A 14,808-nucleotide genomic window follows, 5' to 3' on the forward strand; every position below is an offset into this window, starting at 1 on the left:
TCTGAACTACGTACTTCATCACCAGTGACAGGGAAAAGCAGTCTAGAGTCAGACGAGTCTAACAGGAGGCAGTCAGCACACTTGTGTAATAATTTATAATACATATGCATTCTTCACACTTTCTTTACGATCACATATACTGAGCATGTGATACTGTAGTTGAGCAGTTCACATTACATTTATCTAAAAATCACACACACACAAAACACTGTGACAGCTGATACACTATGCATATGACAATAGTGACACTGTGACAGTTGAGACACTGTAATAGTAGTACAGTACAAGTATACAAGCTAAATCGTATAGTACCTGAATATACGTAATATCTAAAGCAAATCTGTACTACGTATGTAGGTAAAAAGATGCCAATAAGTGAGATGATCTCAAAAATGCCATCTGTTTAACAAAGTAGTATTATATTTTATTAGAGATACAGTAATTGTGACTGTTTAGCTTCACCTGTTTTTGTGACAGTGAACACGGCTGCATTACATTATAATAATTCTATAATGCATTGTGTATGTTACACATTCCTGAGTTATATGTTGTGATGTGTAGGAGATTATAGATTTGGTTAGCTTCATTAAATTATTAATGTGACCTATAATCTTGTTTTGATCATCTATACCATCCTGGGTAAACTATACATACCAACTTAATGGTCATAACACCAATGTTATGACCATTGTGTAGGTATACGCAGAAATTCCTTTCATTGTGTCACAATAGCATAATTATATAAGTATGCAATATAGGCTGTAGTTGTAACTGTGTAGTTTACTAGCTACACTACCATGGAGCTTAGTGGGCGTGGCTACAGTACAGCTATATACATTCACTAGAGTTTACTCAACCTATACAATACGTATCATGTATAGTTACATGCATTATAGTGGTGGTACTGTAGACTTTATGTACGTAGCACTCTTCAGCTTTTATATTGGATGACTGCATAACAGCAAAAATGGCAACTTCATCACTTTACAATATAGGCATTACATCTACACTAAATATCTATATTTTCTGTTTCTCATCTTTTACTTAGTAGTTTTGCAAGTGAGCAGATTAGCACATTAGTCGATGCAGCCAAAATGAATTGCATGAAATCACACAGTGCCTCCATGAAGAGAACTATTGTATAAGGAAGTACGGTAGTTATGATTGTGAGAATTCCAAACTTGAAATACAATAAGTGGAAAATATTCCACATAGCTACTTGAGTTGTATGAGGAATTAGCTATACGAATTTCAAAAATCCTAGTAACCTTATATTGGTATATACCCTTAGGCTAGTATCTAGCTATTGGTAAGAAAAACACTGAAAATTATGACAGGTCAAATATACATGTACAGTTGTTTTTTATTATTATTTTTCATTTCCTGATCTCTATTGCACATGTACAGTTGGCCATGCATGGTGCTGGAAATTTAGCTATCTTTGTGTCAACAGTATTTTTAGCTATATCAAGGTAACAGACAATAATTAATAACAGTCATGAACATTATAACTGAAAGGTTGAGTGGATACACCTTGGGAACATTAATAAGTGACCTTTTAAGACAGCTGCAGGATCAGATTTTGAGAGTCTAGTGATCATGTATGCTAGTTAATGGAAATTAATATTATGGTCCTGATTATCAGATTCTCCAAATTATGAGGTGCCATTCTAAGGAATTCCACTTACAGGTATCTATAGGATATGATAGCTATATAGATTAGGTGCTGGTATTATGAGTCAACAGGTAATATGTGACACATTGCTGTATCGTCATGATTTTCTCGTCATTAACACTTGACAATGTTTAATGAACTTTTTGTGACAATATGGGCAATAATACATTATCCAGTACTGCAGTACACAAAATGTGTAGCAAAATGTGGACCCAGCTGAAAAATAGAACAAATTTAAAGCTGCACATATACACTACTATAAGTACACATTAGCTAAGTGTTTTGATTGTGTGAACATGATGGTAACCTGCAAATGCAAGAAAAGCCAGTAGTTAATTAAACTTGACTAGTTGCAATTAAGCTCACAAACCTATTTTGGCAGCAAAGATTACACGGCATAGCTAAGGTGTTTTACAATTTTAAATATCACCAGTGAGCTGAAAATAATTATTATAATGAATCAATTTCTTCCTCATTTGATGAAGTAAACTGCAGTTAGTGTATGTCCATAATTGGCTGATTGAGTGTGTCTTAACTTTTCTACATTACTTGCTACAATAAAAATGATGATTTAAAAAAAAATTATACCACCATCAGATAGAGCAGTAGTGAGTGTAAACTACATCTCAACTTTCAATGTTTTGGGTGTTTTGCTCAGTTTACAAATGATTATTAAGTATGATCATGACTGTCCCATATCCCATCAAAGATCCCATAGTTGGGTCATTGACCATGCCATGCTCTCATAGCGGCAGAATCTACTCTACAAGTGTAATTTTGTTACATCGGTACCCCTGAATACGTAGCTACAGTATGCATCCCATCAGCTGTCAATTACGTCACATGTCACCACTGTGACGTCTCAGTGCTAAATTGGAGTGCAGGTTTGATGATGCTGGGCCAGGCGTTGCTCCTAGCTGTAGGTCTGTTTGGCACTATCTCTCAAGCACAACCGGAGTGCGAGGAAGATTGTGACGTTTGTGAAACGACCAACACGGCGTTCATGAATTGGAGGAGCTGTTATAAAGCTGCTATAAACGTGACTGCGAGAACTCACACTCCAGAACAGTTCGAAATGGCGTGCACTAGTGGTGGACAACAATGTTATTATCTTTGGTATGACAGGATGCGTGCTTGTTTACCGGTAAGTACCGTAGTACTGTACGTATAGTTGTATAGCTATGCGGTGCATGGTTACTCATCATGCTGTCGTAACTTTTGCTTGTTAAAGAGATTCACTAGGCGCTTTGCATAATTATTTTAAATTATTAGCAGGAGCAGATTTAGTGAGGTCGCTGAAAAAGACGGGGATGCATGGGAGGGCTCTTAGTCCCTTTTCATAAAGCATGTTGCTGTTATTGAATTTAAACCACTCACTATTGATTGACACACTACTTGGCTAATTAAACGGCAATGTCAGGTTGAAATGCCCACTTCTAAAGAACTAGAGGATGCAGGTACACACCAATTTGCAGTAAATTTCTGGCCAACAGGGAAAATGGTTTGCTTTCCAAAATTTGTGCAAATCCTTTTGAAAGTAAGCATTTTTAGCTAGCTATGATATTTACGTAAGTTTTTGAATTTATGAACTCAAAGAAAGGTATTGATTTTAAGCTATGTATATAATATTATAATAGTTATACTCAATGACTGAAGGTGCCAATTGATCTTTAACGTTATGTATATACTTTAGGGAAGTACTGAACAAGTTGTATTTAAATACTACAATATAATATACTTATGCCCATGTATTTGTCCAAAGGTCTGAATTCACACAATTATTATACGAAAGCAGTGTCCATCAAATGACACTTTGAAGACAGGAGGTTGATGACACTTTAGCCATCTTAATTTTCCTGTATTGGTACAAAGTATTCTACTGAATGAATTGCAGATCCATGCAATATGCATCTCAAACTTTCACCATTCCAACACAATACACAAATTGTCTACCTAAGAAGTGTATAATATGTAGTACCAAGAGTTCACAAGTATGAACTCATGGTAGTACAGAATCATGATTAATTTTGAAACCTGTCTATTATAGTTATATACCTTTGGGCCAACATGTCCTGACCTTATAAGCATTAGGTTGGTCATTTTGTGTACAAATCACACACTTATAGATTTTTTCAATGGCCAATTTAGACAAGTGGTCTTCTATTGTGACTTGCATGATTAGAGTCAGGTTATACTGTATCAGTAACACCTGACTTGTTTGTTTTGCACAACCACAGATATCAATATGAAATGGTGTAACCTGTTGTAACCTACTGTAACCTGTTGTAACTCATTGTCACCTGTTGTAACCCATTGTAACCTTCCATAACCTACTGTAACCCATTATAACCCACCGTAACCTGTTGTAACCCATCGTAACTTACTGTAACCTGTTGTAATCCACCATAACCCACTGTAACCTGTTGTAACCCATTGTAACCTACCGTAACCTGCTGTAACCTAACGTAACCCATTTTAACCTGTTGTAACCCATTGTACCTTACCGTAACTTGTTGTAAACTACTGTAATCCATTGTAACCTGCTGTAACCCATTGTAACCTACCGTATCCCATTGTAACCTACCGTAACCTGTTGTAAACTACTGTAACCCATTGTAACCTGTTGTAACCCATTATAACCTACTGTAACCGATTGTAACCTACCGTAACCCATTGTAACCTGTTGTAACCCATTGTAACCTACCGTAACCCATTGTAACCTACCGTAACCTGTTGTAAACTACTGTAACCCATTTGTAACCCATTGTAACCTACCGTAACCTGTTGTAACCTACCGTAACCCATTGTAACCTACCGTAACCTACCGTAACCCATTGTAACCTACCGTAACCTACCGTAACCCATTTTAACCTACTGTAACCCATTGTAACCTACCATAACCTACCGTAACCCATTGTAACCTACCGTAATCTGTTGTAACCTGTTGTAATCATCACAATGAACCTGTTGTACTGTACGGGTATAGTAAAACCTATGTACTACTGCTAATTCATAAATCGGTGTCTACAAGAGAAAACATGTGTAATCATGACGGTGTACAGCAGTGAGATTGACAACAAGCAGTAGTAAGATTGACTATGAAGAATGGATGAGGGTTTAAGATGTCTGTAACCTTGTGGTAACTTTTGTAACTGGTTACAGGGAGGAATAAAAGCAAAAGTAAGACAAAATATACTTCATATTGAGCTACATATGAAAACGGGTCACGTGGGCACAGAAAATTTGCTTGCTTTTTCAAGCTTTCACCACTCATAATGTTTTATTCCATCATGCTATGGCCATAAAATTTTTAGCCCCGCTTGAACATTTACTCAGCTTAATAATGCAAGTTACTGAATGCAAATATGTTATTCCAATGCTGAGATATGATCTGTTATGTGACAAAGCATAGTTTGTGGCCACATGTCCTGCCCATTCACATATTATAAGCAGCTAGCTGTATGCATTATAGCTCTTATAGTAATTTAGAGAATACACACAGACAATTGCTTATAGTAGTGAAGCTTGATTAATTACAGTTACATGAACTCTTTAAGAATATTAACATAACCTATGTCACCCTCTTCAAAGGTGCCTCTACCACCAATTATTAGAATACACCATGGTGAGCTTTGCTCATGCACTGCTAGTGGCATGATGCACTGCTAGTGGTATGATGCACTGAGTGAAAACTGCTCATTTTCGCAAAAAGAAAATCTATTTTGCAATTAAAACATATTGAAATAAACTGGGTAAAAATACACTTGCTATAATACATGTTTTACTCACTTTGTTACACACTGAAACAAAACTCAAAATCAATTAAATCTAACTATACACAATCAGATTTTCCTGCTCGTGAAATTTTTCATACAACAGAAGGCACATGAATTATGGGTGCTTATTGTCAACATGGTAGAATAAAGTTTATCGTTGCTATTTCTTTACACTGTGAAAAAAGTGGGATATATGACCTGTGAAAATAGGGCATGTGTGCACGTAAAATATGCAGACTGGTTTCAAATTTTCATGACTAATAACTTTTTATGCCATAATGCTATGGCAATGTAATTAGGAACACTTATTAAACATTTGATTGGCTTCACAATACAAGACAATAATTCTATTCCAGTACTGAGATATTATTGAGCGATGATGTGTACTTTGTGCCCACATGCCTTATTTTCTTTACACTTTTTAAGCGATTAAAGTTAATTTCTTTCTGTGATAAAAGTTTCAGTATACTGCACTTATCATTTGAATGCTATAGCGTTCAAAATTCCAGAGACAATTTGGATTTTTTCTCATAATTCTGTGGTGATTTAGTAGCATTCCGGCGATGTATATATTTGAGGGGGGATGTACTAAATAGCACTACAGCATGTTGTCAGTATAGTATGGGATCATGTATTATTTCCCATAGAATATGACTTATTGTATTATAGGACAGTTTTGATGCTGGTATTCCCTCCCAAACATGTGCTCTGATCAGTCCATGCTATGACCTACTGAGCAACACATTAGGATTTGACTATGTTTACAACACTTATGTTGAAGGGGTATGTGAATAGATAGTGTTGTGTTATGTATGTATTGGAAATGATGCAACATTTTCTGATTGGTTATTTGCAAAAGCAATTGACTTCAATTACTGTACCTATATGCATTGTACTTTTTTAAAGGTAAACTGTATGACAGGTTTTACTGAGTTATTTTTGAAGAAGAAGTATCAAGTATAATATGGGCATAAAATGTACTGGGTATATGTCAATATAATGTACTGTACGTGTGTTCTTTTTAATGATAGGTGTATGATCAATGTCTTGAAAGTTATTTGACTAATGGAACTTGTGTTCCTTCATGTGAAAATGTACGTACGTTGGTATCGGTAATCAATTAAAAGTATATGTGTTACTAGTTTTGTGTATGAGAGTACAGAAATACTGAAACAATACTGTCTATTATATCAGTTTGTTCTGCTCTGGCCGCATTGTTGTGTTGTCCTCTTTGCTCTGCTTTAGTCAGTGGCGTAGCTAGCCCAGAAGGACACCATTGTATGTGTACAAGCTGCAGCTAGCAATCCCCCAGGAAAATATTTGAATATTACATGGCTGAGATTCAATTTGGTGACATTTTGCAGCTAAAATTTGTCATCTCTAGTAGGACACTAGCTGTATGAACGTTTTGTTTGCATAATAATTATTGTTAGTTACGTAGCTGTAGGAGGCTTCATATTGCACCTCGTATCACACAATTTAGCTATAGCTAGCTACGTACGGTGAGTATCTGAGTTGGTAGGGCACTGGAACTGATTCGTTGGGCCTGTGCCCTACCAGTACCCACCTTAGCTACACCTCTGGCTTTAGTTAGTGGTCCCTTTTATCATTAATTTTACAAAAAGTCAACCTTTTTATGTGTCAGAATACAGACATGTAGCTAACTGGCTGTGTAATACAGTACAGTCTGTACTTGAAATCCCATGATAATTTAGAGTCCGCAAACTTTTCAGAGTACTAACAGAATTAATGTCATTTCCTCAGCTGTGACATACAGCTTGATATTGTGCTGCTTTTTAACAGTTGTTGATTGTCAACTCATTATAACATCAAAATTCCTGTACATAAATGAAGATCACAGTGAATAACAGCTTTAAGCACACATGGTATATCATATCAGTAACTGCTTTATACCATTTGCACCCATGTATTCAGTGGACCATTTTTCTGTATGCTCAATATGGTAGAAACTATTTGTATATTTTATGTTAAATCATGCATTGAATGGAATTTGCAAAGCTGTTTTGTGTGTATGTATATTCCTGTACTTCTGCCATAGCCAAGTGGCCAGAGCATCAGCGTGGTTATCGAAAGCTAAGGTTACACATTTGATGCTTGGTCATGCCAATGTGGTGTTGTTGTTTCTTTGAGCAAGAAACTTTGCTCACATTGCTCCAGCCTACCCACCTGTATGTTGGGGACCTGGTGGCTTGGTGTCATCTGGGGAAGCAGCCCACCTAGCTGTAACATCAGTGAGTGCCTTGGGAAGCAAATACCCAACTATCCTTGTCCCATTTAGCAGTGTTGGGGTTGTCAGGTTCAGCAACCTCTCTCCGTGAGACCTGGACAGTCCTCCTGCAGGTTACTAGCCCTGCCCCAGGAGGACTTTAGGCTCAAGCATCGGAGTGGTGCACAGGCATCCCAGTGCTGGTTTGCTGGGAAACAATAGCTGTGTTTTGTACGGCTGCCATAGGCTTTGTTTTGATTTGCTTTACTTCCTTCTGTGCGCTGTTAATTATGTGCTCTAGTTATCAATAATTATACATCAATGCCATCATTATACACTGACCTATTTGTGCATTCTTGCAGTTGTTGATAAATGCTACTCAAGAAATGCAATGTTGCTGGCCTGAATTTGTGTCTATCCTTCATACTTATGATAAGTAAGTGGTTGAAATTGTCGTACTTATATATATATATATAATGTAATAATGTATCATAAGTTTATGACAACTTTGTTCTTGCAAGCAGTAGTTGAACTCTAAAATATATAAGTGTCAAAATGAAGTTAATCAGTAGCAAGAAATTTCTGTGTAGGCCTTGTGATAATTAAATATGCTCAAACTTTTCATAATTACACTATTCCGAATTTCTCCCAAATAGTTATCATTACGCTTTTATTATTCACAAATTTTACTAATTATTCTCAAATTACTCACAATTAATTTTATATCTCTTCTTCACTTTTGTAACTAAATTGCACAGCAAGACTTTGAAACAGTAAAAACTGCTAAATCCAGCTGTATCTATTTGTCAGAAATGCTGTTTTTGCTAGTAAGATACTTTAATAAATAATAAACCATTCTGCACTGATTGTTTTATTTGAGTAAGTGACTGCTCTATTGGAGTATCTCAATTGTGATTTATATTTACCAATTATGCCCTTAATCCAGCAAAATGCTGTATCTTATACTGGCAAAAATTATTCAGGTATAATTCCTGCATCCCTATTTCTGTGGCAGAACATGTTGAAGTTATACACATGCTTTCCATGTTGAGTGCATAACTGTTGTATGTACTTAATGATTATTAATTACAGTGCATTGAGATTAGAATCCTCTCAAATCACTTGGATCATAAGTTCATTACCAAGTCTCTGTGGACTTAACATAACATTTTGCAATGTAAGCATATTGTGTAGATACCGTACATATGTGATAATGTGAATAATTATATGATAATTATTATAAATTATAATTATATGCAATCATATAATTATTATAATTATATGATAATTATTGCAATTTGTTTACAGTGGAACCTCAATTATCCGAGTAGTAGTCTTGTGCATACTACTCTCCGTATCTCAATGTTTGTAACTAAGAAAAACATGCATGCTAATATGTTGTTTTTCTGCTATTAAATGCATGATACCATCTAAGTTCAAATGGGAAAAGTGTGATTTAAATTCCACGCTGTGCTTTATTTTTCTATCAAAGTATATTTTCCTTTGTATGGCAATAAAGTACACTATGACATGACCATAAACACGACCAACAGAGATACTGGAATGACCACAATTACCATACTAACAAAGCTGTCAACAGTGTTACCATAGCAATTAACAACAGAGTAATTGCCACACACACAAACGTTTGTAATTCCACTACAATAATTATGCCATTCAGTCTTAAATTGTTCACTAAACTGTCCATCACTGTAAGTACAGCAACTTTTTGAGTGGCCGCTTGATATTGATTTTAACTTTGCCACAATCATGAACAATGATTAGTTAACTGTACAAACTGTCCATTACTCATGTGCACTATAGCTACTGCAGCCTTCCGTAGTTTTTCGCCTCATCCTCCTGTCCCACTACTAAGTGAATTCTGGATCTGACTAATCACAAATCTTGAGAAAACTCAGCATTAATGGCTCTTCTGCTAAACACTAGTTTCTCACTGCCTCGTGGCATTCCAGGTCATGTTAATGGTTATTTTTTCTTAATAACAACTCCAGATTCATACATTAAACCAGTTAAAGCACCGCTTTTGCTCTTGCACTATGGAAATATAGCACGAAAATGTGGTCTTGAGAGCCAAATATAGCACTGAGCTTTGCCTCTGCTATATTTGTCTCTCAACCACACCCTCATGCTATTTTTTCCCATAAAGAATGTATTTATTGCTATCAGTTTGTACTATACAGTTTAGGGGAAGTCATTACAGAGCATTCATGGTCACTCCCCCGGGCTGTAAAAATGTTTTATCACCTACAACCAAGTGGTAGTTATTATTAGTAGAATAAACAAGCCACCTAACTGGTAAACAGCAACCTTTAGGCTCCCACCTTGTGCTTTCATCTAACCCAGACTCCATTATTGTCAATAGACTACAAACCACATGACTAATTTGGGATGTCCAGACAACAGAATTAGTGCCTGAATAATAGAGGTCTGGATAAAGGAGTACTTCTTTTACACATTATGTTTATATACAACTAGCTATAAAAATTTCAAAAGGAAGTAGGGGTTGATGTAATATTAAAAGTAAGGAAACAAGCTCAAAAATGTTACAGCTGAAATGAGAAATGATCCAACGGTAAAAGTAAGGAAACAAGATTAGACAACTACTTTCTAAACTGAGACACATTTTAATGCCTACTTTTTAGCTAGCATCTTGAAATGAGACCATCAAATTAGCCAAAAGTAGGGATTAAACTATGTTTGAGTTTAGCAAGTAGTTGCCTAATCTTGTTTCCTTACGTTTTACTGCTGGACCATTTCTCATTTCAGCTGTAACATTTTTGAGCTTGTTTCCTTACTTTTTGTAGCATGTATATTACATCAACCCCTACTTCCTTTTGAAATTTTTAATTTTTAAATAGCTAGTTTGTTTACTTTTTTTGTATAGCTAGCTAGCTATATTATACTCTTTTTGTTTCCACATAGTATAAATATCACTTGAATAAGCTATCTTTTACCTTCGTATGCAATAAGCACCTTTATTACAGCAACTGTTTGAGGCTAATCAGCTGCATTTCTAATGGCCTAAATGTTGATGATTTTACAGTAAAACATCGCTGGAGAGTCCACAATTATAAGAGTGGAACCCTCACTTTTAGAAGTCTGGATTCCGAGGTGGATCTGCCCTCAAAAGCATTATTAGCTTGCTACCTCACTAAACTGGTAATTAAGACTATTATAAAACAACTACCCAGTGTAATAAATGCTAGAGACAACTCCTTGGGTACTACACCTGTTCACCCTCATCTTACGAACACGTATTCACACTTTGTTAAAATCACGTGTCTGGGTTGTGGCGTGTGCCGCGCCGCAACTATTAATTATCCTTTGAGAAGAACAAAGAAGCAGATGAATGATGAAAGCAAACAGCATGGTGCAGTGGACAGAATGTAATCGGAACAACAGATTCATGAATCCACCATCATTACCTTGACTGTATGAAACGTCTGGAGCTGTACACCTAGCACTACCGGGTCTTACAGCAGGCAGGCTGGCAGACAAAATGTAGGTGAATTTCGAAACCTTTAAAACTCACTGTACATCGAAACATTCCAAGGTACAGCATCATTATAACAGTACTAATTCATTCCAGGTAGTTTTTTCGGGTAAAACGTATTGCAAGGCCATTTTTTAGGTGCGAAAATCCACAAAACCATATGATTTCTTACCAACCCCTACTATACAGTACTATCGTACTGTATGATATTTCTTACTATAGTAAATTATCAATTTTGTCAGATCAGTGGTACACATAACCTTTAAGTTCCACATCACAGATACACTTTTGACACCATAGAGCTGATATTTTATATAACCCCCAATAACCAATAACACTTCACTACTATCCCACCATGACTCTCATGATAGAATGGTATCAAGAATATCAATGCTGTTTGCTTATCATCACACTGTGCAGCATAAAAATTTGATGATGTGTGCTACTACTTTGTAAAAGTACACGCATGTCTTACTTGTATTGCATGAAAGCAAGTATCACTATAATTCTCACATGCTATAGGCTACCTATGCACACACCACATGATGATTAATTGGCTATCCATATCATTGATGTGCCACATGACTTCTATTTTGTTGTTTGTATATACCGAATGTATGTGGTTGTATAAAGCTGTTTACATTATCAACCTCTCATTTTCTGCATAAGAATAACCGATTACAGTGTAACAAAGGCCTAAATCTCTGCCTTATAAGGGTGCATGCCTGATTCCTGAAATTTGTTTTAGGAAAAAACATGTTTAGGCACTTTAGATGTGCATATGTCCACACACACATGTGAACAAATAAAATCCAGGCTACAGAAAATAAACCTTCATTCAAAGTATTGTATTGAAGGTTAGCTTTCTGATAAACTGTTTTTGTTATGGTTACTTGACGCAAATGTGGCCCGTCACCTGAAACCATAATAGTGCTTAACCTTTGTTCTATACCATCATAGCAGGCCTTGTAAGCTGCCAGATCATTTAGAGTTGAGAGGAGGCATGTGTTATATTATTAAAGTACACAAAAAATTGGAATTTTCAACTAGAGTAGGGACCATAGCACATCGATAAAAGATACTGAAACAAGTTGGAGTAGTCCATGATATTAAATCACCGTAAAACAATAAGAAGCGTTATATCTCTGCTGTGCTCAAGATACCATAACGGAAATGCACAATAGGGATATAACACTTCTTATTGTTTTACGGTGATTTAATATGGACTACTCCAACTTGTTTCAGTACTTTTTATCAATGTGCTATGGTCCCTACTCTAGTTGAAAATTCCAAATTTTTTCGTGTACTAACTTTTTGTAAACAATTATATTATGACTGGTGAAACCCACACACACCACATCTGAAATGGCACTGCGCGCCCTATCTATATCAATTATCGTCTGAAAAGTGAAGTATCCATTACGCTTCGTTGTCAGTTATGTTCAACCCGTTACATAGCATTTCGAATCAATAACTGCTCGTAAAGCACCTCTACAATTCAAAAAAAAGAAATAGTGCCATGCACCCCAATTATATTAATTATCGTCTGAAGAGTGAAGTATCTATTATGCTTTGCTGTCGGCTATGTTGAACCCTTTACACAGCAGTACGAATCAAGAACTGGTCGAAAAGCACCTCTGCAATCAAAATAGCCACTAGGCCTGAGCCTGATATGCTAAAAATTTTACCTATTATTCTTTCCAGAATTTCCCAAAATTTTCTCCTATTATTCTTTTTTTATTCTTGTATTTATCCTATTATTCCATAATAATGCTTACTTAGTTTCTGTAGCTATAGTTACTTAATTCTAAAGATGCTGATATAAGTAGTTTTGCTAGAATTAATTAATTAATAACTAGCCATAAATGAAGCATTCCACCTTACATATAATGGTTATAACCATTACAACATACTTAAAATAGCTATCGGGAGTAATAATTGAAGAGTTTTCGATTATCAGTGTATTCAATCTGCAGCTATAACTACATGCTAAGTTTAGTGGATAGTGCATGATATCAATATATTTGTTGAAAGATTTAAAGAAGATACACTGGTATAAGTTGTACAAGTTTAGTATTGCAGATAACCATGCAGTCAAATCCCTAATGCTGTCTGCAGATTGTTAACATGAAATGTTCTGACTGCTCTATTAGAGTATTTGAGCATTTTATTAGAGTATATCGATCTTTTAGAGGCTTTTCGGCCCTTTTCAGCCAGGACTTGTATAATAATACCAGCTAATGATCATTCTTAGTAGAATAATTCTTTCTTCTAGCTAATCAAGAAGCGGCACGCCCTTAATCCCACAGATTATTCCCGTGGACGTCCAATAATTCTAAAATTATGCCTGTAACCATCCTATTATTCTGGAATTATTCTCACGAAATTGGTGACCTATTATTCTCAAAATAATGCCAGAATATTAGGTGCAAGCCTAATAGCCACTATGAAAAATACAGACGATTTCCATTGTGAATGGAAGCTATCACGTGCTACCGCCAAATCGACACCTTTCACTGTCAGCAAAGATGAATGTGACACAAAGGAGGACACTAGTAAGTCCATGAAGAATGCATTGTACATACTACGGTATGCCAAAAGGCACCTGTCAGGCTGAAGCGACATCGAACGGTGAAAAAAATCAAGCCCATAACCTTAGCCGTTATCGAGTTACGCTTGTCTGAAGACATCAGTCAGTCAGTTACTTACTCAGTCAGTAGAAAATTCCGTCGAATATATATAATTATATATTTAAAATTCTGTAGCAACTTGTTGAAAGCGTTTCGAGTCAATCTGAAAGTTTGTTTGGGCTTAGTTTTTTACCTAACCAATACTGCCTCATTGTCGTCAGGGAAAATTGAGGCTGGTTTTTGGGTAATATTATTTCGTGGGCCATGCCTACTCCTTTGTGGTCCCTACTATACAGTTACTATTATACTGTATGATTATTAACACTTTACAGTGACCAGCACTGACCTTTTACACAGACAATAGTACACAATCTTTGGGCATTGTATAATGACTGAGCATGAGAAAACCCAATAAACAAACTATAAATGTCTATGTGGTTTAATGTTAGTAGCAATGAATAGCAATATAATTGGTGTATTATGGAAAATTTGAGAAACCTAAAGAGTAGAGCTGCATGGGTGATATACTGGTATTGTTAGACTGTGATATTTAAGTCATATGTGACCGGATTTCATATAACCAGGCTTCCACACACACAAAATCAAACTTTGGTTTTTACCAGAAATGGATTGCTGGTCTAATACACTATCGTATTCCACACTGTACTTCCTTCAGGACTGGCAAGTCTGGTTTCTGTAGCAGCTTTCTTCCGACCCTGTCAAAGCCACGAGTGGGAGATTGGCACCATTAAATGGCCATAGCTTTGTGATAATGGTGTGTAGTGAGCTGGGACTTCACAGAGAGCTCGCCAATAGTGTTCTCAGTCAATTTGAAGTGATTTGAGGACCATGGAGGGCCATGGAGGGCCATGGAGAGCCCAAACTTGGCATCTGGATTCCATTCGTATTCTTACTTCATTTTATACCCCAATATTAAGCTCACCCACCACCCTCCGCCCCTATTACTACCACCTGTGATATTATTA

The 14,808-nt window shown here is 36.1% G+C and overlaps 1 protein-coding gene across 1 annotated transcript in view; it reads left to right on the forward strand.

Annotated features, from left to right (window-relative positions):
• Positions 1-2,561: 2,561 nt before the first annotated feature.
• Positions 2,562-14,808, forward strand: part of LOC136244281 (uncharacterized) — a 44,758-nt gene continuing 32,511 nt past the window's right edge. Inside the window, exons 1-5 of the mRNA XM_066035830.1 lie at positions 2,562-2,819; positions 6,121-6,234; positions 6,483-6,545; positions 8,041-8,114; positions 8,771-8,855. Of these exons, the coding sequence (XP_065891902.1) occupies positions 2,565-2,819; positions 6,121-6,234; positions 6,483-6,545; positions 8,041-8,114; positions 8,771-8,855 (591 nt within the window). The 5' untranslated portion in view covers positions 2,562-2,564. The remainder of the gene's footprint in view (positions 2,820-6,120; positions 6,235-6,482; positions 6,546-8,040; positions 8,115-8,770; positions 8,856-14,808) is intronic.

Source organism: Dysidea avara, chromosome 2, assembly GCF_963678975.1.
Source record: "Dysidea avara chromosome 2, odDysAvar1.4, whole genome shotgun sequence".
NCBI classification, from domain to species: domain Eukaryota; kingdom Metazoa; phylum Porifera; class Demospongiae; order Dictyoceratida; family Dysideidae; genus Dysidea; species Dysidea avara.